General features: G+C 34.3%; 1 protein-coding gene across 1 annotated transcript in view; it reads right to left on the reverse strand.

The window, feature by feature from the left end:
• The window catches only part of LOC100747867, a 72,894-nt gene that overhangs the window by 3,937 nt on the left and 44,683 nt on the right, over window positions 1-24,274 (reverse strand). Inside the window, exons 3-6 of the mRNA XM_003494617.4 lie at window positions 6,449-6,549; window positions 5,881-6,029; window positions 2,947-3,886; window positions 1,311-1,826 (exon numbers count right to left, since the gene is read on the reverse strand). Coding sequence (XP_003494665.1) covers window positions 1,311-1,826; window positions 2,947-3,886; window positions 5,881-6,029; window positions 6,449-6,549 — 1,706 coding nt within the window. The remainder of the gene's footprint in view (window positions 1-1,310; window positions 1,827-2,946; window positions 3,887-5,880; window positions 6,030-6,448; window positions 6,550-24,274) is intronic.

Genomic DNA, 24,274 nt, shown 5'->3' on the forward strand with positions numbered 1-24,274 from the left:
TCCTTGCAATACAAAAGTTTGAGTAAATTTAATAAAATATCTTTGTAAAAGACGCGAATCAAATTAATGCGAGGTAATAGAAACAGATGTAGTGGTTTTGTTGTTGAAAAAAGTCAGACGATAGCATAAAAGTAATATTAAAAAATTTATATATGCAACTCTTGTTAATGATAGTCATACGTTGTTTAACACGTTGATTAATATGCGGGTCACTCTATTAGATAAGTTAGTGAAGCTCTAAGGACGACGAACGTAATTGAATCGTTGTAATTAAATAAATAACTACATATCTGTAAAATTTTCAACGCTTTTAATATTGCGGTGATAATATTAAAGTATTAAATATTCTATATAGAAGCACTCGAGCGTTGAAACTTTTAAGCAAACCACAACACGTTAACGTTATAAGTAAAAGATGCAATATTCATCTGCAGTCAGCATGTTAAAATACACAAAAAATGTTCGCAGTTTATTTCATAGTTTTCCAAAACATTTTTAGGGATTAGTTTCACTTAAATATATGAAAACTTGTGGTTATTTTTAACAATTATAATAACTCTTTATGATTCGACTATCTCGATAACTTCGACTATCTAGATTGAAGAGCAAAAGGAGAAAACAGTGAATGTTACAAAATAGCTTTATTGAAAAAATTGAGTTTTAATTGAGTTTTAGTCCACTAAGGAAGGAACTTTCAATTAAATTGTTCATAAAGGCAGTGTTCATAAAATTTATATCTTACTTAGACATCATAAAAAGGAGCGATTAATAAAATATTAATCATTTTTATCCGTGTTTGTTCCAGTAATAGAATGGTCATACCCTATACATACCCTTATTAATCAGCATATTAAATCTTCAATGTTATCTTATGAAGATGATTTTTCGAACATTATAATCGTTACAATTTATGCTATCTCAATTCTCGTAAACAAACTGTGTTATAAAATGGAAAATTTTTCCCATTTTTACCCCAACCCTCCGATTGTTTGTTTGAATTATAAGAAGCAATTCTTACACTCATAGAATAGAAAATACGATAAATATGAACATTAAAACGATATAATAAAATTTAAAAAAGAACGTAATATGTTCACAATGTTTAAATTCAATTTGAATCGAAAGTAAATGAAAAATTTCTTACGGTAGGTGCAACTAGACCCTGTACTTACGTAATTTATTGACTTTTTTAAAAGAACGAAGACCATTTAAGAACAATTTCGAATAGCACAATAAGACAAGCAACAGGGAAGCTATTATGTTTACCACACAAGCCGTTAATTTCTTACGTTGGCTCGACGGTTACTCACCTCGATCCCATTGTAAACCGCAATCTCGTTTCCGGAGCAGTAATTCAGGCTGAAGTTCCGTTTCTGCGAAGCGTATTCCTGGTCCGGCTCGTTCCTGATTATCTTCATATGAACGGAGATCTTTTCCGACGATCTGCCCATAAATTTGTAACTGCACAAAGTATTCGGCGGATACCAGCTCTGCAACGACTTGATATTTTCCCTGGTTCGTTCCGTACTTTTGTAAACGAACTCGCAATTTCGATCGTGTTTCACGCCGGGCGCCTCTTCCGTTTCCTGAAACGACAACTGGAACCCGTCGTGCATTATAGTGCCGTCCTGTTCCGCAAAGAACTCCACGATAATGCTCCTTCCTTTCGAAAGGATCCGTGGAACGTGACCCTCTCCGCAGAACTTGAAAATTTCAAAGATCTTTCCGTCCACGTTCTCCAGCAACGCCAGATAATCGCCCACGCAACTGGTGCTTGCTAATTTTTCTGGTATTCGACTCTTCTTTGCGTATCTGTAGTCGGGAACCTTATTGGGTGAAGAAATGTAATTCGATTATTTCGTTTCATCTCTACGTTACGTTAGATCGTCTAACTAGATTCACGCGTTGTATCTATTCCTTGCGCTAGACGCGAAGCGAAACGTTTAATCAACTTGGTCCGCAAAAGGAAACTTCGCGCGAACTGTTTAGCAAGAGTTTGGTAGTTACTGTTGTATCCTTGCAGCGAAATTAAAGCGCACCGGTATCTACTTGCAAAATAATTTCTCCAATTGCAACCTCTATTTCACACCAACAGAATGATCGATAAGTATTTATCGGGGTTCGAGGGATATTTATCGTTGTTGGTTTCCAGTGAATGAGAATAGTCGGGGGAAGACGAAAATTACGTGAGCAATAATTATTGAAAGAATCGGGAAATGCTTGAAAATGAAAGTTATTTAAAAAGAGACAGTAGATACGTCGATTGCTTAATTTTGAGTAAACCGATCAAATTCAATTCTCTTCTCAATATAATTAAATCGTGTATTTGTAATTTATACGTGATGCTTGTAAATAGAGTTTGTAAAATAAACATGTTGCTTAATACGTTATCTAAAAAATGAAAAGTAATACTCGTTTTATTAATAATCATTTTAATTCAAATAAAAATTTATTGTTTCGTTTTATTGTTTCTCTATTATGTCTCGGTGAGAAAAGAATGAATAATTTTTAAATTTTAAGAGCGATTTTTATAACCATAATATTCGTTCCTTATAAGTTAAGCAATTTATTCGTTCAAATATATCGATTCACACTTTGAACATGTTATGGTAAACGGAACTCCTTATAAGTTCAACTCGTCTATCCGATTGCTAACTGAAGCACCTTGTAAGTTCGGTTATCAGATTGCCAAGCGGTAAACCTTATAAGTTCAACTAAAATCAGATAACCTCTATATGTATCATAGAATAGAACGACAATATACACCGCGATCAATACATACCTACGCATCTTTACTTGCTTATTAGTATTTACACGAGATTTTTTTTTCCCCCGTTATCGTTGTCGAATAACACGGCAATCAATCAAACGCTAGGCAACCTGATCGAAACGATCGAGATAGCGTCCGAAGGTGTCGTCCGAAATAAATTTCCGGGGATAACTCACCTGTAACGCGGTGATCTTTTCCTGGCTCAAGCCTTTCCTTGCAATCTCGTGTCCCAACCCGTCGGGTAGAATCCTCGCATCCGATATATCTCTTAGATCATGATCGAAATTCTTTTTTGAGCTTATCGAATCCATGGACTTCTTATGGACGCGCTGCGGGTGACGAAGTCTCTTCTGGATAGATTCTAGCCGGATTCCTTGATCGCGATAGCCACCGGAATGCCTGAAGCTGCTCCTCGAGCCGTGGAACGCGTCTGCTGAAGACTGTTCAGTGATCTCTTTTGGACGGCCGATATTTCTCCGGATATCCCCGTTCGCTGCTTTTCCATGGGAATTGCCGCGCGGACCCTTTGATCCGTCCGCTTCCTTTTTGGCTTTCTTAAGTCTTCTTCGATTATTTCTGCCTCTCCTGGTCTTGTGCGACGTTTGCCCAATGATAAATTCCACCTCCTCGTCGTGATCCGGGCTCCTTCTCGCTCGCCTTTCAACCGGAACCTCTTCCGTTAGAGATCGTCCGTCTTTCGATCTGGCGACCCTCGTCTTCGTCACTTCCGCCACGATCTCAACGTGCTGTTCGCAGTTCTCCGTCTGGCAACCGTCCTGCGACGTACGGTTCATCAGGTCGAAAAGGTCGTCCGGTTGTCCGCCGATTTTAAAGCGACCCGCGCTCGACTCCAGAGCAATCCTACATTTGATACCACGTGGATACACGCCCGGATAACCCGGGGATGCGAGCCTGCAGGACCTTCGATCATTCCTCACGGCGCACTCCAATGGGCATTCTGTCGAAGAGGACGGGGAGAATCCACGATGCCGTTCGGCGGCCAGCTGGGCAGGTAGTATGGAAAACTGGGCGGAGAAGATCACCGGATTTTCGGCGGCGAACTTTACGTCCGAGTCCATTATGATCGTTAAATTCGGTCCCTTTCGCAGGAACAGCCTGCGGGATAATTAAAAGGGTATAGCCGAATAGGTAAGGTCTGGCTAGATTACGTTTTTGCGACATAACGAACTAAAACGTAATGGATTCGCTGGTATTTCTACGTTTAACGGTATCTAATACGAAGTGGATGAAATATAGAGGTTCGAAACTTTCGTTTAACATATCCAAGAACTCGTTGTAATGTTAAAAATGTTGGGAATTTGAAAAGTGGATAGTAGCTCCTTTGTTGATTTTAATGTCTGCCGCGTGTATGTATCTTTCAATTTTATTATGTATTCCAAGATTTTGGGAAGATTTTCAATACATATGAGTAATTATTGATAAATCGTTCAAGAATATTGTGTTACGTATTCAGTCAATTGGTTTACGTTTGTAACGATATATTGAAACCGAAAGATCTAATTTTTCATTCAACACTTTTGTAGTATAAATAAATATAATTTATCGCTATTGGAGCTGTCGCTATCTATGAAACGTTACTATATATAATACACGCAATAGTTACAACCACAAGTTAGTAACAATGTTAATTTCTCTGCTATTATAATTAGCATAAAATGTAGCTGGAATAAGAAGGTCAATAAGATACGTAATGCGGTAAAATATGAGTTTTCAAGATCGGTAGACTCGTACATCAAAGTAGGAACTATCTGTCTGGTAATGGGTCAATTGGTAATCAATTAAATTCTAGAATACATTATAAATATAACAAATGTAACTCTCCATTTTCCTAATTATCGTAATTGAATATCGAAGTAAAATTTAATGATGCGTTGTTATTATTATGGCAAATTATCTTTCAAACTAAATAACATATTTCGCTTGTACATTCGATAAATTAGAGAATGATTAAATAACTGTATTAAAATGATTCGTAACGCAGAAACGTGTTAATAAGGATTACAAAAGAGACTCGGAAGCCAGAAAATTGAAATTAAAGCAAACCAAAATTATCGAATATATCGAAATGGGGTATATTTACAAACATTAAATGCCGCGTTTATAAGCGGCTTGGAATCGCTACATTTCAACCAACAGGCATCTGTTTAATCCATTATCTACCAGAGGTACTTACACACATTTGGTTTACAACTTGCTGTGAATACTATTCCAACCGGTTAATTATTTTTCATTAACGATCCTACCAATCACTCCTCCCTTTTATCTCCATATTTAGTACACTCGTATTTTATCGTACAAACATTTCGTACTCTGATAATGATTTATTGTAGTAATTGCTAAGTTCTGTATATTTACGAATGCAAATTTCTTTGATATCTGATTATTCAGATTTGAATAGGTACAATAGGATAAAAAATGGAATAAAATTCATAGGAAATTATGTATGCAAAGTATACCTATCGATAAAGCAATTACGTAAATCTGTCAGTATAATTATGTGAAATATAATAACCGATTGACGATATAAGAGAAACTCTTTGCATAACGATTTTATAATGATCTGTATAATGTAGAGTGATGAACAAAGGTATTTGTGCAATCAGTTGTCTTCATAAAATATAATAACTGAATTTAAAATCAAAGTGCATCGTAAGAAAGAACTGAAAACAGTTACGATAACCTTTATTACAAAATGAATATAATTCTATTAAAATTTATAGAACCGTTACCTTTCTTTTTTTACCCACGGCCCAAAAAATGTCCCAGAATCGACTCTTAGGTCAATTCAACAGTAATTGAGATAAAATCTTATGTTTTATTCTACTGTTCTATTCTGTACTTTCGTCATAGAGTCCAACGACAATAAGTCATGAAGTACTTAAACTTCAGAATTCGAAAGTTATAGATATTTTACAAAAAAATTGGTTGAAAACTCGTGTGTTTTGCAGATTTATATAGAATTTTATAGGAAAATCTGGCCTGTGCCGATATTTTTGTTTATGACATATCTATATATAAAATTCTTTGCAATAGTAATATAATTGACAGTAACTATACAATAGCTAATATGAAATTGAAATATATTCTACCTGGTTGTGTTGCCACTCACATAGCCGCAGTAACGTCCTGTTTCATCCTCAAGATCCTCGCTGCCATCAGAGAATTGAACGTAAGCGCCTTCGCATCTGGTTTCTTTCAGGAAACCAACTTGCAACCTCCTAACTTTTAACTCGATCACCTGCGTCGGGCCAAATTTTGTTACAGGACATCTTTATAGCGTTTTCAGAACATTATTACGAAATGAAATTCTGTATAAAAAGATATTTAAGTATTCGATGCCTAATAGCGTGGATTTTCATTTTCTAAAGAGCTGTTAGATTTTTCTAGGAAGGAATATTAAATTTTATTAATATGCTTCGACTAGAAAAAATGTCGGTGAAGATTGTGTATAGCGTTTCTATGAGATTTCATTACCAGAAATTTGACTAATCTTCTCGTTTTGATGAAACTAACGAATTTTGCTTCGTTTATCGTGATTTTTATTCGATTTACTTATTCTTTATACAGAGCGAAAATTTGATTTACAGAATGCAAGAAAAAATATAATAAATGCAAAATATTTAATTCACAATTGTTCATAAGAGAATTTTTATTTACCTGAGGATCTCTAGGAGGCGCTCTGATGCGAATAATACATCGTCCCATTCGTCCCGTCCATCGTATCCATCCAACGGAATTCCTGACAGTGCGATTGCATCCTGTGAAAAACAAACACGTGATTTTAATCCTTCGTATAACAAGAGCCGCGTTTAATTAGACGTAAATTGTTACGGCAGAAAGGTGTAACAGGATATGAATTTGAAAAAACAACTGTCCATTGTATATCTGTATGAAATCCAAATGTAAAAACAGTTTCGTTGTTTTCAATTTGAGAACATTTCCGACGAACGCAAATAATATTTAATTATACAAAGTCCTACAGTCATGAACATTCGTGTTACGCCCACGAGTATCCAATTTTTTCCAATCAAATAAAATCTAACTTTATTCGTTGCAGTAATATCAGAATTAATATTTTTAATTCGATAGGAAAGAAAGAAATCTTCAATTTTTACAATAGCTTTCCTGACAAACTTACGATTTCATAATTTATTAAATTTGATATTAAATTATAGAAATATTGCTTGAGTTGATTCGATGTTCATTCCTATATATTTGTATTACTTAAAAAATGTTATTAACTCTTCCTGCATAATTGAACCAACGTCATTGACTATATTTTATTTGTAATAATAAGATTCCAGTATTAATTAATAATTTAAATTAACAAAATCCGTAAAAATTCTCTTGTCATTATTTTAATTTTTCTAAATTGAATTAATTTTCCTTCTTTCTTTTATATTCTGTGATAACATTATATAGAATATACGATCAAATTAACGACATATCTTATAGTTTATACGAACAATTTAACCCATAACAGGTGAAAGAACATTTCACTCCTATAGTTTACATAAATTTCTACACGTTCTTTTATATTTTTCATGAAATTATAGAGATTGTTGCCATTACTGTTTGAATACAACTCGTTATTAAAATCGTTCAGGAAACAAAAGGATGCAAATATACTTGATTCTACAAAAGGTACTACAGAGTAGCAGTTAAGTGGATTAAAGTCAAACGAAAGGGGTATTCGTAGCACAGCGAATGTTAAGTAGTTTTTCTTCGTTAATTTCTCTGTAATATCTCATTAGCGTAATAATAATACAAAGAAACATGAAACGGCTTGTCGACTATTTCGAGGGTAATAGCAGGACATTTATAATTCTCTTATGATATAATTTCGTAATATAGTAAGTTTTTAACGTACGTGTATAATAACGAAAAAATCTGCTCAAAGCATAAAAAAGGAATAATTTATTGAATAACGAGGCTACTGAACAATTCAATTGTGAAAATATAAAAGTGTCGAAAAATAAGGAAATATCGCACTTAAATTGTGGTAAAACAAGGTGTTAAAATCCTTCTTACGATTATTTTGTTAATTTGTTCTATTACAAGCGGAAAGGGGGTGATTCTACGTGAAAAAGGAAGTCGAAAATATAGAATAAAAATTTAAAAATTTAAAAATTTAAAAATTTAAAAAATTAAAAAAATAACATCAATCGAGACAACGATCTACAGTGAGATCCGTTATAACAAGACGTGATAAAGTGCACGCGTACCGAGCGAAAATTCGAAGTCGATTTTCTCGAAAACAAAGCTTCAAACGAAAAATTTTTATTCTATATTTTCAACTTCAGAATCACCCCCTTCCTGCTTGTACCACCAGTTACCAACCACCCTGCATATATCCAACGCTTGACCAATGACTCAAAAGTATAAGTATATACTTTAAATTGAGACTGATTACTGGACTGCCGATATTTATACATTTATAACTAATTTAAGTCTATAAAAATATATAGAATGCAAACAATATATAAAAATATATATAATATTCAAAATAAAGTACTGGACACAACATTTAAAGCAACTCTATTTAATTTTCATTTTTATAATTTCGCTTATAAAAATAATAATAAATATCCAAAAGATATACAGTGCCTACAAAAAGTATGCCACATATCCTTATTTTTTTGACGAAGTGTCTTTCCATCCGATTTCATAAGTTCATTTTCATAGTATCAAATATTTGTATTCATACGAAGGTACTACTAAAGGATATGAAATTTAATATAATTGTACCCGATTAACCAATATGTAAATGTTATAACAAATACAATGATACACGTTAACCAAACGATGCAAAATAATGTACACGTTTAACCTACTAGTAGCATAACAAATTTCTATCTTATTTCCATTTCCGTTACATTTTCAGCAAAAATATGCATCTGCACGAACATCCACGGACTATAGACAACATTCCTTCCTACCATTTTCACAAGAAACAATCCAAAACTGGCTAGCAACCCTATCTTCGAGAGGGTGAACTTCACCCCTTCACAAGGGTATACGTTACCGGGAAAGCTGCGTGGCAAGTAATTCCAAAAGTTATACGGTCCTTTTAATCGTCAGTGTCCGAGAATCTTTCCCCGTTAGTCCAACGCAATGGCCACTAATCCGGGCGCGTTCCAAGCGACATAAAGTCAAAGAAGCAAATCGTTAGAGCGCGAAAAGCCACTGTATCGGCCGGTGGCAGACGGGCGTAATTCACGCTTATATCGTTACTCGCACAACGCTTCCATTGTATCGTGCAAATAATACCGGCCGTATCGCATCCGCGCCACGAATATTGAGAATCACCCCCTTCCTGCTTGTACCACCAGTTACCAACCACCCTGCATATATCCAACGCTTGACCAATGACTCAAAAGTATAAGTATATACTTTAAATTGAGACTGATTACTGGACTGCCGATATTTATACATTTATAACTAATTTAAGTCTATAAAAATATATAGAATGCAAACAATATATAAAAATATATATAATATTCAAAATAAAGTACTGGACACAACATTTAAAGCAACTCTATTTAATTTTCATTTTTATAATTTCGCTTATAAAAATAATAATAAATATCCAAAAGATATACAGTGCCTACAAAAAGTATGCCACATATCCTTATTTTTTTGACGAAGTGTCTTTCCATCCGATTTCATAAGTTCATTTTCATAGTATCAAATATTTGTATTCATACGAAGGTACTACTAAAGGATATGAAATTTAATATAATTGTACCCGATTAACCAATATGTAAATGTTATAACAAATACAATGATACACGTTAACCAAACGATGCAAAATAATGTACACGTTTAACCTACTAGTAGCATAACAAATTTCTATCTTATTTCCATTTCCGTTACATTTTCAGCAAAAATATGCATCTGCACGAACATCCACGGACTATAGACAACATTCCTTCCTACCATTTTCACAAGAAACAATCCAAAACTGGCTAGCAACCCTATCTTCGAGAGGGTGAACTTCACCCCTTCACAAGGGTATACGTTACCGGGAAAGCTGCGTGGCAAGTAATTCCAAAAGTTATACGGTCCTTTTAATCGTCAGTGTCCGAGAATCTTTCCCCGTTAGTCCAACGCAATGGCCACTAATCCGGGCGCGTTCCAAGCGACATAAAGTCAAAGAAGCAAATCGTTAGAGCGCGAAAAGCCACTGTATCGGCCGGTGGCAGACGGGCGTAATTCACGCTTATATCGTTACTCGCACAACGCTTCCATTGTATCGTGCAAATAATACCGGCCGTATCGCATCCGCGCCACGAATATTGTTAGGACAATCGCGCAAACAGGGGACTTAACGTTTCGCCCGTCGCTCGTACGTTGTATATTGTACGAAGATTGTACTGTATAGAGGCCCGCCGAATCGAGACTGCACATTAAAAATAAGTGCGCGTTTCAAAACGGAAATGACAGTACACGCGACTTGAACAAACTGAAACGCGGATGTATTCTTTGCTTGATGTTCGTCCGAAGTGTTCTCGAGCTCTTGATGGCTTATTTTAAGGAAAGCGGAATCCTGAGATCCGTTGCTCTTATCGATATATGTAAATATAGTAGGTGATTCGTTTAAATATCCTTTATAAATCTTCTTATAACTTAATAAATATCAATCGTAAGTGGATCTACAAATAGGTCGAATATGTACCAACGAAGCTTTTCGTATGAGCAAGTGACTAAACTTCTGATCAAAGCATAACCGCTAAAGTTTTATTTAATGAGATACATCTCGTTCTTTCCTTAAATTATGGTTATATAAATGCATAATTATATCACGAATTATAAGTAAATGTCAATAAATAAATTCATCGATGACGATAGTGACATCCCAAAATACACATTCATCGATATCGTAATTCCAAAATACATGCAAAACGAATCCATACCACATCAGCGTTATTAATTTTGTCGGAGATTAAAGTAAGAAGAATAATAAATATTTTATCATTTAACGACTGTCATTAGCGGTCAATATATCATCTTGAATGTCGTTAAATAAACATAATTTACAGCACCCGATAAGCAGGATTTGCTCGCGATCCGATCTCATTATCGTAACCAAAATAACGGCGAACTGTTTTCACGCATAACTGCTAATATCGTCACTTGAACGGCTCGTTAATTAAACGATTTCTCCTACCCCGGTTCGTTCTGTACACGAGCCTTAATCGTAGCCGGTGATCACGCGCCTGCTATATTTCTGCTTGCCGGACTAATCCGACTATTTTCCGGCGACAGAGCTCCGCGAACGAGCCCCTAATATTCGCGAATGTCGTTCGATCCTGATACGCAATTATAGTATGGCCCCTCGTTAATGAGATTCCCCGTCGGACAAACGATCGAGCCCCGGCTAAAAACTTGCAAAGCGTCCTCATCTCCAACCATTCTGCACGCCGTTGTTAGGGATCCGGACAAAATATGGATCGTTCGATGATTTTAGCGAAATACGAACTGGGGAACTTGCTAGCCGAGGATAGCATTTTGGACGAGATTTTTATACGAGCTTTTATGATTTTTCATCGTGGAAAAGAATTGCGTTTGGATGAATCTACGGTCTTTTATTTTGGAGTAAAATTTTTTCGTTGGTTTTCGGTAGAACTCGATTTGGACGAAAATCTCTATATGATCTGTTGTGATATTTTTGTCGCGAAGGAAAATCCTTGCAGGATTCTGGATTATAGAGAAATTGTTTTTTATGATTTTTTTTACTGTGAAGGGATATTTTTTATAATTTCCAATAGAATTTCATTCAGACGAGATTTGTATACATATAACCATTCACGATTTTTTATTCAGACGAAAGATTGTATGCCGTAATTTTCGATTGCAGAAAAATAATAATTCATAATTTTCTGTTGTGCAATAATAATCTTTTGTGATTTTCGATTGTGATATTCCGCTTATTTGGTAAGCAATTTCAGTTAACGTTAGCTACTCAGTGTCGTAATACTGTTACATTATACATAATTTAATATTAGTCATATAGCGATGAGATTAAAATTGAAATTAAAATTAGAAATTATAATATAGTAATTTCAAAAAATTGAATTACAATGTACATATGTAGTTTACTTCAAATTAATATTATAAAGTGTCACAAATAGAAACCATCTTTAATGAATTGGAATCTGTGTTACAAGCGTAATTGAACATTGTAAAGCTAAGGTAGACGGTTGAGAACTTGTTTTCATAGATTTAAGAATGATAAATAAATAAATAAATAATTATACTTGTTACAAACATAAGTTAGATATATGAGGATTGAAAGAGTTAATTGTGTATCTTAAATGATGAATGAGTGGAATGAAGTATGGTAGGTAATAACAAAAAATGAATGACCATGGAGATACCAGTGGAATATAACGTCAGAACGGATAACGAGAGGGTAATTAATTAAATTCGTATCGTTTATGTGTATTCGTAATGCGCTGTTTCCTTTGGTGTTTTTATCATTTGTTTAATTCCACATACATATATTATGAGTAAATAGGTAAATACCACATTTGATGGTGATTTAATTTAGTGATAAAGTTATTATCTCCAATCGTAGCTTTTATTCTTCCGAAAAATTTATCAAATATGCATTTTAAAAATTTCAATCATCGTTATTGCAGGAAAATGTGTATTTTTATTTTAACTTTTGCAACAAAAGAAAGATAATCAGTTACCCGACAGCTCATTTTGGACGTCCATCACGGCAAATAGGAAAATCTGATTTAAAACGTGCTTTTAATATGTTAGTTTCTTTACTAATAATCTGAAGCTTCATTATTCGTATAATTCACTTCACATATAACACTCCATACGATTCTAAAAAATTGATTAAAAAATTCTGAAGCGAATTCCAATGTAAAATTGCTTATGAAAAAATTTTTTTAGGAGAACTTCTGGCCGGGATAAATTGAAAACAATTAAAGTCAAGCAAAACTTATGCGCGTATTAAATGACTTGAAAAACGAGGGAATAACGATTTCTTGTGATGAGAGTTTCTAGCGATGTTTTCAAACCTGAATGCACTTATGCGCAGATAAAAGGAAGACGAAACGAGTTAATTCAACTATCTTTCAAAAACGAATCGTATCTCGAGATATTATTCTCGCCTCGAATAAACGAACAAGAGTATAATGCATTAAAATATTAAAAGCTTTTCCTGATACTTACTTTCTCCGCGAAATACCGTATGACTTCGTTCGTCGAGCAAAGTAAAATTCGTCGTTAAGTTCTTCAATTCGGTTGCAAGCAATTTTCCATTAAAAATCTCCTCGATAATATCAAATCGATTAATTTACGAGGAAATAATTTTCATAAAATAATTTAATTTCACACGACCGTGCAGATTTTCATTTTATATAATCAAAATTCATTTTATACTACCATCTCTATATAATAATAATTGAAAATTTCATAAAATAACTGAAGCTATAACTGGCGGCTATAGAAAATTCAGAAGCGTTATTTGCGATGCGCATGGAACAGAAAGCGTGGATTAAATGCAGGATAAACAAGCACTTTGCTGGGAAACTGAAATTCAAAAATGAATTAAACGCGATATAATAACAGGAAACGGTGTTTATATTATATTTCACGATGATGAAATACGCGCAACTTGATATTAAAAACCATCTTTCTAGACGCAAGGAGCGAAAGGTATGCATTGCATTGCATTGTATGATTGATGTTCCGAAAAGATAGAAGCAGAAATGAAATGTTCACAGAAATTTTCATCGATGTAAGCGAGAAGAGAAAAATACTATCGAAACAGATACATCGAAACTTCGAAGTTTACGATTCTTATCTCCACCATTTTCTCATCAGACTCATCAGCTCAAATCATTTATTTCGTCGCGTCTCGATAAATCACCTACCGCGTTCTTCTCACGAAATTTCGTTTACGAAACCTCATCAATTTCTGCCGACGAAACGTGGAAAAGAGGTATGAGAGAAAGGAAAAGTGGGGGGAAGAAAGAAAAAAATGAAGAAGTAAAAAAAAAAAGAAGAGAAAAAGATTATTCGACGTAAACGAGTTAGTTTCTTGCGTTGGTACCGTGAGCGACGACGAGATACTGTTTGTCAGGAAGCACAAACAGTTCCGTGTGTCCTTCCGGTTGGTTGGAAAAAGAGTGATTAAGGATCGCGGCGCTGGTCTGCACGAGCGATTCGAATCGCTCAGCGGCGTGCGGGCATCTTCGAGGTAGATCGACCGATTAGGGGCTGACCCACGTGAGGAATCGTTCCCGAAACGCCGGACGACGGTATTCATGGTGAAAACAGGACCTTATTTATTCAACGGCTCTCTGCTCCGGGGACTAATGAAATTACTCAGAGGCCGACGACCGACAGGAGTTTACCAGCTAATTAATTGGCATTGATGCAGCCAATTCCATTGAAATGAAGCGCCGCTCGTTGATGCTATTTCCTCTTTGCGACTCTTATGTTCTCCCCCAACCCCATGTTATTTCTCCCTTCCCTTCTCTCCCACTCTTTCTCCACTCTGTCTCCGTCAAATCGTTGATCTTTATCTCTCTTGATCAGTCTCCTTTGCATCCTGTCGTTAGCCGTCCTCGTCTTATCGTCAGGAATCTATGATACGGACGCGGCCTTTTCAACCGTTTTCGCCGTTTCCTTCCTTTTCATCCCCTCCATCCGCCTAGCTTTCTTCTTATATTTCTTTTTCTTCTCTAAACCCCCTCCTTTCTCGTCGTTCCATCCTGTACTCGGTACAGCGTGACTTCGTCGTCCTCCACCGTGATTTCTCGTCTCTCTTCTCGTTTCAAGCTTCCTTTTTCCTCTCGTTTCTCCGTCCTCGTCATCGCTTCCTCCACCCTATTTTTCTCTCCCCCGCTTTGTCCATCAGTGCACCGATTGAATTTCTACGGGTAAAATGCGGCCATACTAACTTAATGGCGCTTTCAAACCGTGATGCACTTGATCCAGTTTAATTTTTTTCGCCAGGTAATTGTCTCGATTTTTTAACGGCAAAATTACCGCGCGCCCCGTGGGGTTTTAGTAGTCGAGCAGCCTGCCGGCACGCGGCTTTATATTTTTATCATTCTCACCGTCGCTGGTTAATACACGCCCAGCGTGCGCCAGTTTTTACGCGCCTGTTTTTAGTCTTTTCGTTTCGTGTTCCCTCTCCACACGATGTTCTCTTTCCTTTCTTTCCTTAATCAACAATTTTACGTATGAAAATGACCAGAGGCAAGGGGAGACCGTTGTTAAACAAAATTTCTACACTCTGTTAATCGCACTGGCTTTGTAATTCGTTCGATTCAGATCGTGTCCAAAGCTGTACGGCTATTTGGACGCGTTGGAAGGTGAATTGCGTCGTGTATGGTATTCATTAAATTATGATATTGAAAAATACGTAGGTACGCCGTGAAATCGACTATTCCGATCGAACCAGCTCCGCGTTATTTAAATGACCTGAACTGAGAAGCATTCAGTAAATTGGGAATGGAACGAAATGGAATTAAACGTAGTATGGAAGGCAAATTGAATGGACCCGCTAAAAAATATTGTTCTAGAATTTTTGAGTATTGTAGAATTCAGCAACGCGCGTGAAAAATGCTACGTACACGTAAGTCCAAAAGTCAATCCCTGTCAAGTAAAATGCTATTTCCTGTTTGGCTACTGCAAGTGATTTACGAGGGGAACGTACAATGTTCGACTCATCGATTCTGCTCGGGTTTTGCATATGGTTAGAGCGCACTGTATGTACTAGTGTGCAGTAACAGGATGAAATCTACAATTTAAAATTTGACAAGAAACACTACTTTTTACAGATACCATCGAATTGTTATTTTTAGTAGGAAACGTTCCACTAATATGTAAAAAAAAAAAGAACGATCTTTTATGATATCACCAAAATTTCACAAAAATTTGTATAGTAACGCATTTCATATACAGTTTTGAATCCGTACTATGATTAATAAAATATTTGTCACACGTTGATTAGATTTCTAAACGAAAACAAGTTTTATACCTTTCGACGTAATTTGCATGATAGTTCGATAAAAGAAATATCGCCCACGATAACGCAATACGTACATAGCGATATTTTTATAATCTAGGATAAAAATTTTTTGCAAGATAAAATCTTCCAGAGGAATACTTTATCTCTGGCATTTCAGTTAAAATAATTTTCATTTCTCCACGTACCTGCAATCTAAAAATACTCTGATTTTTTATAATTCCGCTCTTCCACATTCACCCCATCTTTTACTTACAAATATTCTCTTATTTCCATGAATACGACGCATTTCCGCGTCTAAAAGCATACAAAAATCCACCCTAACAAACTCGATGCGTAAGCGACGACACCGTTAAAAAAATCCTTGAATCTCCCTTCAACAAAGGGGACCTAATGAAAAAACATTGAAGCGTTTTTTTTTCTTAACAGAACTTGCATCCACCTCGAGGCTCGATTTTAACGCGGTCTGGTCGTACTACTTGGCAACAATCGCGGTCGTTTGCGGGGATAATTTAGTCGCGTGTTGCGTGTGCTGCGAGAAAAAGGAGAAAAATCGAGGACAAAAGAGTAAATGTAAATTCGTTCTTAACGAGATATTCCCATAGGTGCATGTCCCGCGGGGAAGATTGCACACCCTTGTCCCTCGGCGAGGCGGCAAACGAAATCGTCGAAGTAGTCGAGCTGAGATTCCGCCCTGTTAAAACGACGTTAATCCCTTTTATAATAATATCCGCGTAGATTGAAGGACAACTTAATTAGCCGAGATTGTTAGGACCTCCGTGAAAGACCGCGACAATACTCTGCCGGACTGAAATTCGCCGATTATGCGGAGAATAACGTGGACTCCCTATTAAAGATTCATTTTCCGCCTAGCAATACGCCTTAAGATCAGCTAGCGCGTGTCTATAGGACCCCTTTGCGCCATAATTTACCGAGTAACGATGTAACATCAGCGAATCGACAAGTTGCAAATTGTAAATTATTTAACGTTAATTAATTAAACTTTCTATTTTACAATTTTACGATTCTTACGTCAAATGGGACGGATAATGAAATGACTCGTAATTTACAAAATTTATCTACTTTTAAGATATCGTTTGGTTGATAGGTAAATTTGCTAATGCAAGCGAATTTATTAATATCAGTAATTTAGTATTTGTAATTTGCGACTTGTAAAACTTCGCTAATGATACTAGTTCGATTGTACGAAAGTGCTTGGGTCTGTGTTATCGTGAAACGAAGCTAGTTCAATTAGAACTGAACACGAGGACGAGTGAACAGTTTTTAACCCTTTCGATTCAATCATCAATTTTTTTTTATCCTGTTTCGTTATAGCATCTTTAATCTTTGTCCAATATATATTAATCTTTTAAAATAAAATGATCATTATATTACATAATTTTTATGAGTGTATCTGTAATTTATATCATGCAAGAGCTATATCTAATTAAGTCATGAATCAGGGTTTTTATAGAATTTTCATTCGATAATAAGTCAAGATATGAATCACTTTTTATAATGTTACTAACACTATATCGTGAGTCTAGCTTCTGGCTAATATCTGAAGTGAAAGAGTTTGATACGAGCCTGGAATTGTTTTGTATTAATTATTAATAATAGAGACCTTTTTGGGGTGATCCTGTAAAGAAGGTATAACGCGCTAAAATTTGAGATTGGTTTTGCTGAAAACATAAATATATTTATGTATAGTTAATTAATAATTAATAACGTATCATAAAATGTAACACAATATTGGGTGTACATCGAGCGTAAAAGGATTAACGATTTATTTACTCGTAAATTGTTTTGCTGGAAAGAATGTTGTATAATTTCGAGATGGAAATAAAACAGATGAAAATTTTATTTCATCAATACGACAGTGTATTTCATTAATTTTCTTCGAATTGTCTGCGATTCGAATATTTATAACAGTGGTAGATAAACGGAAATATGCTCTTGATGGAAGCTGTATTTGAGAAGGTAATTATTCGATAAATTCAAATTACTACGGTTGTTTATTTGAAGTAACCGATAGAAAATACTGGTAGAAGGTACTGGATGAAAATATGTATTTTGTACATATTTTGAAGGAAGATCTTAGTTAAGGTAGCATTTTACGAAAGTTTATATACGATTTCACTTGAATAAATTTGTTTCTTTAATTCTAACGGGATAGTATTTGATAAAAAGAAACTATTTGACTTCAAAAAAATGTCTGGTATGTATTTAATTATTTTAATGAGTCAGATAATTCCCTGAAAGTATCTATGAATAAAATTTTTTCATAAAAATTCCTTATTTTACGCGTATCAAATTCAAATACCGTGATTAATCTTTTAAATTAAAAGAAAAAATCCCCTCTGCGAATTTTAATAAACAAGCTTCTAGTATTTTCATAAAAATTTCTTATTTTACACGCGTCAAGATTAGATATCAAAAGGAAGCCAGAAATTGTTGATGAAATTTCAGCTCGTACTTTATGACGTCAACTGAACGACCACGGGAGGAAAAAGCGAACTCGCAATCGAGTTCGAGGAAGAAATTAAGTAGCCTGTACACGAAGGAACTCGCAACAAACAGATTGAATTAATCTGTTAATCTGTGGGGCTGTACAAGCAGACATGCAGAAACGTGGAATCTCTTACAAATTAGATTAAAGTAAAACGTCGTTAACGGAATGACTGGAAGCTCCTTGCATAATTTTCACCGTAGACCGAGCAAAGCATATGGCAACATATCACGAATTGAATCCGGACGACATGAAACAGCCGTATATTTCCATATGCGTCGCCTGGCCTTTGAATACGATCGGGCCACGCGATAAACTGGCGAGAAATTAGCTTGCATAAATCATACGTAGAATATAATAACAACATCTGATGGTGTTGCGACGCTATTGGGAGTCGGAGTTCAACTAATTTTCAGAAACTCTAAGGATACAATCGTGTAAAATTAAATGCAACCCCCGTGAGACACTGTGCAAGTGTCCTGAATCGATACTGTCCTCTTCGGAATATGTTGCTAAGCGTTAAATGCAAGAGATTGTGCATTTGTACCTTAATTCCAAACTTAATATATTGTTCAGATGGTAATGTATGAAATGTTGGATTTTGTTGCATTAATTCTTTAAATCTTTCCCTTTTTGATAAATATTTTTATCTTTGTAAATGAATCGTTGTATATCTACTTTATTATATCTCCTTTAATTGTCCTGTGATTTTTGAATTTCTATATTTCGACCGCACTAATTTTAGCAAAAAAAAAAAAAAAAAATCTGTAACGTTTTAAGAAAATGTTTGATACAAACGAGAAGTCATGCACACGAACAATTTTGTTCTATTTTGCTGAAATTTCAAATATTTTTTAATATCAGAACAATACAAGATAAACAACATAACGCGACAAAGTTAAAGATGAAAATTCTATTTTGCTGACATTTACATATATCTACATATAATCGCATCCTTTCCAACATTCAGTGAAGCATAAATCACCAAACCAAATGAAATGTTTGGCACATTGAAAGTTATTCTTCGAATGAATTAAAATCTATCGTTGCTTGACGCGAATATTTTGAACATGAAATATAATTTGAGAAAGACTGTAAGACAAATTGTAACGAATTTAATTGGTATAAACTTTGTAAGTATCGTGGAAGAGGAAACACATAGGACACGCGTGAAGAGGGTTGACATTTTTGGTTAGACACTGTTTTCTTTTCCTATTTTTACGTGGAATGAAATAAACGTAAATGTTGAAATTATTGTATGAAATTAAAATAAGAAATTCGTCAATAAAAATTCAGAGGATAAAGAAAGCAAAATTACAAATTATAACTTATATGCTAAGATAGCACACAAAAAGACAAATATTTATGATATATATCCGATAATTCACAGAAACAAAACCGGAGAAAAATAATTATAAGAAACGTGCTCGGAACTTTTAATTAATAATAACACGACGAGCTAGCCGAGTTTATCAAAGTTCAAATAAAAAGTTAATGTAGCGTAGATGGTAGGGCGTAATTATAAATATCATAGATTTTTAATCTGTTTAACTTTCCCTCGGCAGCGAGATATTTTTTTTCCATTTGTAAGAATCTCCTTTTAATCATCGTTTGGAGGAAATTGGTTCGGGAAGTTGGGCGTGCAATTAGCGTACCGGAACAAGCGAAAAACCTGTGTCAATCGAGAAAAACACGAAGGTTTAAAACACTGACTAACGACATAAAGGAATACGTAATAAGGGCATACGAGTCAAAGGTAAATGCTCGCGTTAATAGCCAATTACCAAGCAGTTTCCTGGTAGAACACGTTGCTTTCGATGAAAGCCTTACGCTTGCTAACCGTATAATCGAAAATTAGGGTGCAGTTTGCAAGTGCTTAAGCAACAACTGTTTATTGATATAGTTAATGAATTTCCGCGCAAACTGTTACGTCTCGGCAAATACTATTGCATACAACGCTGCGTTCCTTGAAAATAAATGTTTCCCGTAGAATATCGGAAGTGGTTCGTTAGAGAACAAGAAAGTGGAAAATTATGCGTTGACAGAAATTTTGCAATATCGTGTAAGAAATATATTAAGAGAAAATGTTATTTGAGAGAGATTTTGTTATGAGTAACTGATATATGACGTGATCAATATAATTGATACGTTGTAGACAAAAATAGCATAGCGAAAAATAAAATTTATTCAAAGTGATGTAAGACAAATTATAAACTATTAATATTTCTGTAAACATATTAGGTTTTTCCAGAAATGCATTATATGTCTTATTATCAGGGATTCTAGACAATCGAACATTAATTGATAATTAAAAAACACCTAATAAAATGCCACATTTTTTACGATAATACTGCTATCATGCAAAAATATAGTCGGATGATACTGTTACCATTATGTTACATTGAGGGTAATAATTAATTCGATCGTAGCAGAGAAGGGAACAGCCAATTACCATAATCTACCTATTTACGAAGAATTTTCGCTACTTAAGTGAATCGTTCCTTATTGTGTTTGTTTCCCTTGTACCCGAAAATGAATTTGATAGAGGAAAACGACGGAGTTTCGTATAATTTAGAAAGCACAGTCAGAATTTTCGACTTGAAGTACAGAGATTATTACAATCTCTGATTTTCATGATATTTTCCACTACGATATTACGTATTCCACATTTATAATTTTATCTGCGGCACAACAAAAATTACCTTTATCTAAAACGTAACAGCTGAAGTCGATACGTAATAGGAAAAATATTTTACGTTAATTCTCATACTATTTAAAAATAGTATATAAAATATCTCGTTTGAAAGCCACGATAATTTCAGAATATTTGATGAAAAAATAATCTTCTCCGTCATGCAATTTACACATATACACAAAGAATACTCGCGTAACGTTAATGAATAGAAAAGCGTTCCAATTTTACGATTATTTAAGGTAAATAATATTAATACAATAGATCGAAATAGACTAGAGATTGGAGGTAAAATTACAAATTCTGTTAATGGTGTTGTAGAATACATCAAAACCGAATAGAGATTTCAATTCATGCATAATTATAAGTATGAATCACGATTAAATTGTCCACCTGTAGCACGCGACGTACGTGCATGAATTGTGCGCACCATCCATCACCGGTAGATAATAGCAGGTATTGGATCCATGTGCTTTAAAGACACAGTGCTTTGGGGAAGGTGGGATCAAAATTGATCCGCTATGCATTATCGTTATTACATTAAGTGGGTCGCAGTATAACCCACTAAGCTTCAAAGGCTTATGCCGAGAATTGAGTAAAGGTTAGTTATTTATACCCTAGCTGGTGAACGCTAAAATCCAAAATTTCGAGGAAGACACAAAACGGCTCAACGACGTGTCTATAAAAAATCAAGAAATTTCCAGTTCTATGTATATATTATATGAAGTAAAAAATAGAAGCCGATGATTTTAAATGACCATTTTATATTCTATTTTATTGTAGTAATTGTCTGGTAAAATCATATGGAATTTAAGTGCGACAGTTTTCTTCTGTTTCTGGGGTTGTAATTTTGAAGATATTTTTAACTCTATGTATCGAAGGGGCGTAAAATATAGTTTTGTCATCCTGAACGTTTAAGCATTTTCTATTCTATTTTAGTAATCACCTAGTAGCTAAGTACACGCGTGTCTTATCTTTTATGGGGTTGTAATTTTAAATAGAAATAGAAGCACGAAGTATGCACGTTAAAGTGCATCTATTTCTGCCTAAACAAAAGGGACAAATATAACAGAAGCATCTCGAACCGCATACTTCGTACTAACATGTTAGTCTAACTCACGGTATCTACCTTTCGAGGTTTTCTGTTTTGTTTAATTTGGATGTTACCCGAGTGTCTGGTTACCTTGTGCATTCTTTGATGTTTTAATGTACATTTATAACTGGCAGTTCTCGAGATCTATGCTTAGTTCGTGTGCAGGCGTTTTGTTTTAAACAAAAGTTTCATTTACGTGTTCTTATACGTGTATCAACATTTTTCTCCTCTCCAAACTTTCCTTAACCCCTTAACCTACGATTTACGTTCGAGAATTTTGGGCCGAAAACGTAAACAAGCTATTATATATTATATTATATATTATATTTGGCCCGATCATCGTACTACGGGCTATGCCCGTAGTTGTAGGTTAAGGGGTTAATATCCGTGCAAAGCTTGCTATACACTTTGGTGTACTTCGCTACGTTTTTTTTAAACAGGGTTGACAAAAAATTGATATGAATTTTAGATCACGTGGAATAATAAATAAATGTAAAGAATTGATGAAAATAAATTGACAGTAAATTTAGATTTAGTAAATTTAGAATAGAAATTCTATTAGCAAACAGTGCATGAAGAATCAGAGAATAATTTATTGATTCTCATCTATCATTTATTTGATAGTGAGAAAGTGGCATTCAAAATTCAGACGTGTTTTAAAAATTCTAGTCAATAACCTTTATGAAGTTCGAGCTATATAATTCCCTCTACTTATATTTTATCGATATCAATTTTTTATATTTAATACAATATATCTTCTTTCCTACGCTAAATGTATAATGCATAATGTATATTAAGAGAATATCTTAGAATAAGAATAAGAATAATTCCAATCTTTTACCACTGATTAATTTAATCAATTTTCTATGTAGTTAACTTTTATATAACTTTTAAATTCCTTATATTTATCACCGACTATTTAACTAACTATTTTTGTCCTAAACTCAAACATGATAAAAATGAAATTTAAATTGCTTTGATTAGAACTGCTTCAAATAAAATTTCTAAGTCATGCGCAACTTGATTTTTAATTAAACAATTCGTATACACTACAGTCTAATATTATTTGAATATAACTGGAACAAAAGTAAGTTGCCATCATTTCCCATCTCTCTAAGATCCAGTTTTCGAGCTAATGTTCCCACAACGCGCTCCTGTTTAATAACGTAACGACATTGTAGAGCGATAATTAATGGTGGCTGCTGGAGGGTTAAAAAAAAAGGTGAATGAGAAATGATTACACCTTTGACGGATCATTAATGAAAATCTACTCGGCGGAAAGTCGAAGAACAGCATCGAATATTGTTGTCGGCAACACAAACGACATTACTAAGCCGTATAATTAGTAGTAAGTGAGGCATTATTAGTAATTAATTTGCACGCTTTAAGGAACGAAGCCTGCAATCTTCATAATTCGAAATTTTATACGGAATTCGGTCAAATTGCGTGACCTGTTTCCCATCGTCTTCATTTATCTCGAAACCCTTCTCGTTCGCCCCTTAAATCACTGAGAATGAATGAGGGACCGAACAAAAATTAATAACTTTTGAAATTTCGGAGTCGAACTATAATTATTTGAGATAAATCTATATGATTCTCTGAAATAATTAATAGTGAAGGGAATATGCAAAGTAATTTCCTTCCTGATTATTTCACTCTAATTTTCGAACAATTTTACGAACCTATTTCTATAATACTTTAGGCATTTTATATAGGTAGGTTTTAGAAAATGTAATAACGGCTTCAATGTATAAATTAATACAAAACTGTATATTACATATAAATAATTGGAAATATTTTTTTTCCAAAACAAAGAGATATTATTATATATTTTTGGAATTTTCACGTATGTTTGCGCGATATATTTATACGCTTTGCATGGAATTGCTAAAAAAATCGTTATTAATTGTGTTATTAATTGTTGATTCTGATCGTTAATTATTATACTAATGAACATTTTATCTATGTTTATTCAACGCGATATTTGAGAACTGTAAGTTAATTTTTATTTGTCTTTCGTATTTTAAATAATAATATTACCTCGTTTATGCACAAAGAATAAATAAAAATTAATACGCAACTGAAATTAATTCTAAAAAAAAAACACGTGAATTATAAAAAACCAAATGCATGTTTCATGATGTGATCAATAAAATAAAATAATGTAATAACAAATGAATAATATGATA

This window comes from Bombus impatiens, unplaced genomic scaffold, assembly GCF_000188095.3.
Source record: "Bombus impatiens unplaced genomic scaffold, BIMP_2.2 scf_3007, whole genome shotgun sequence".
NCBI lineage: Eukaryota > Metazoa > Arthropoda > Insecta > Hymenoptera > Apidae > Bombus > Bombus impatiens.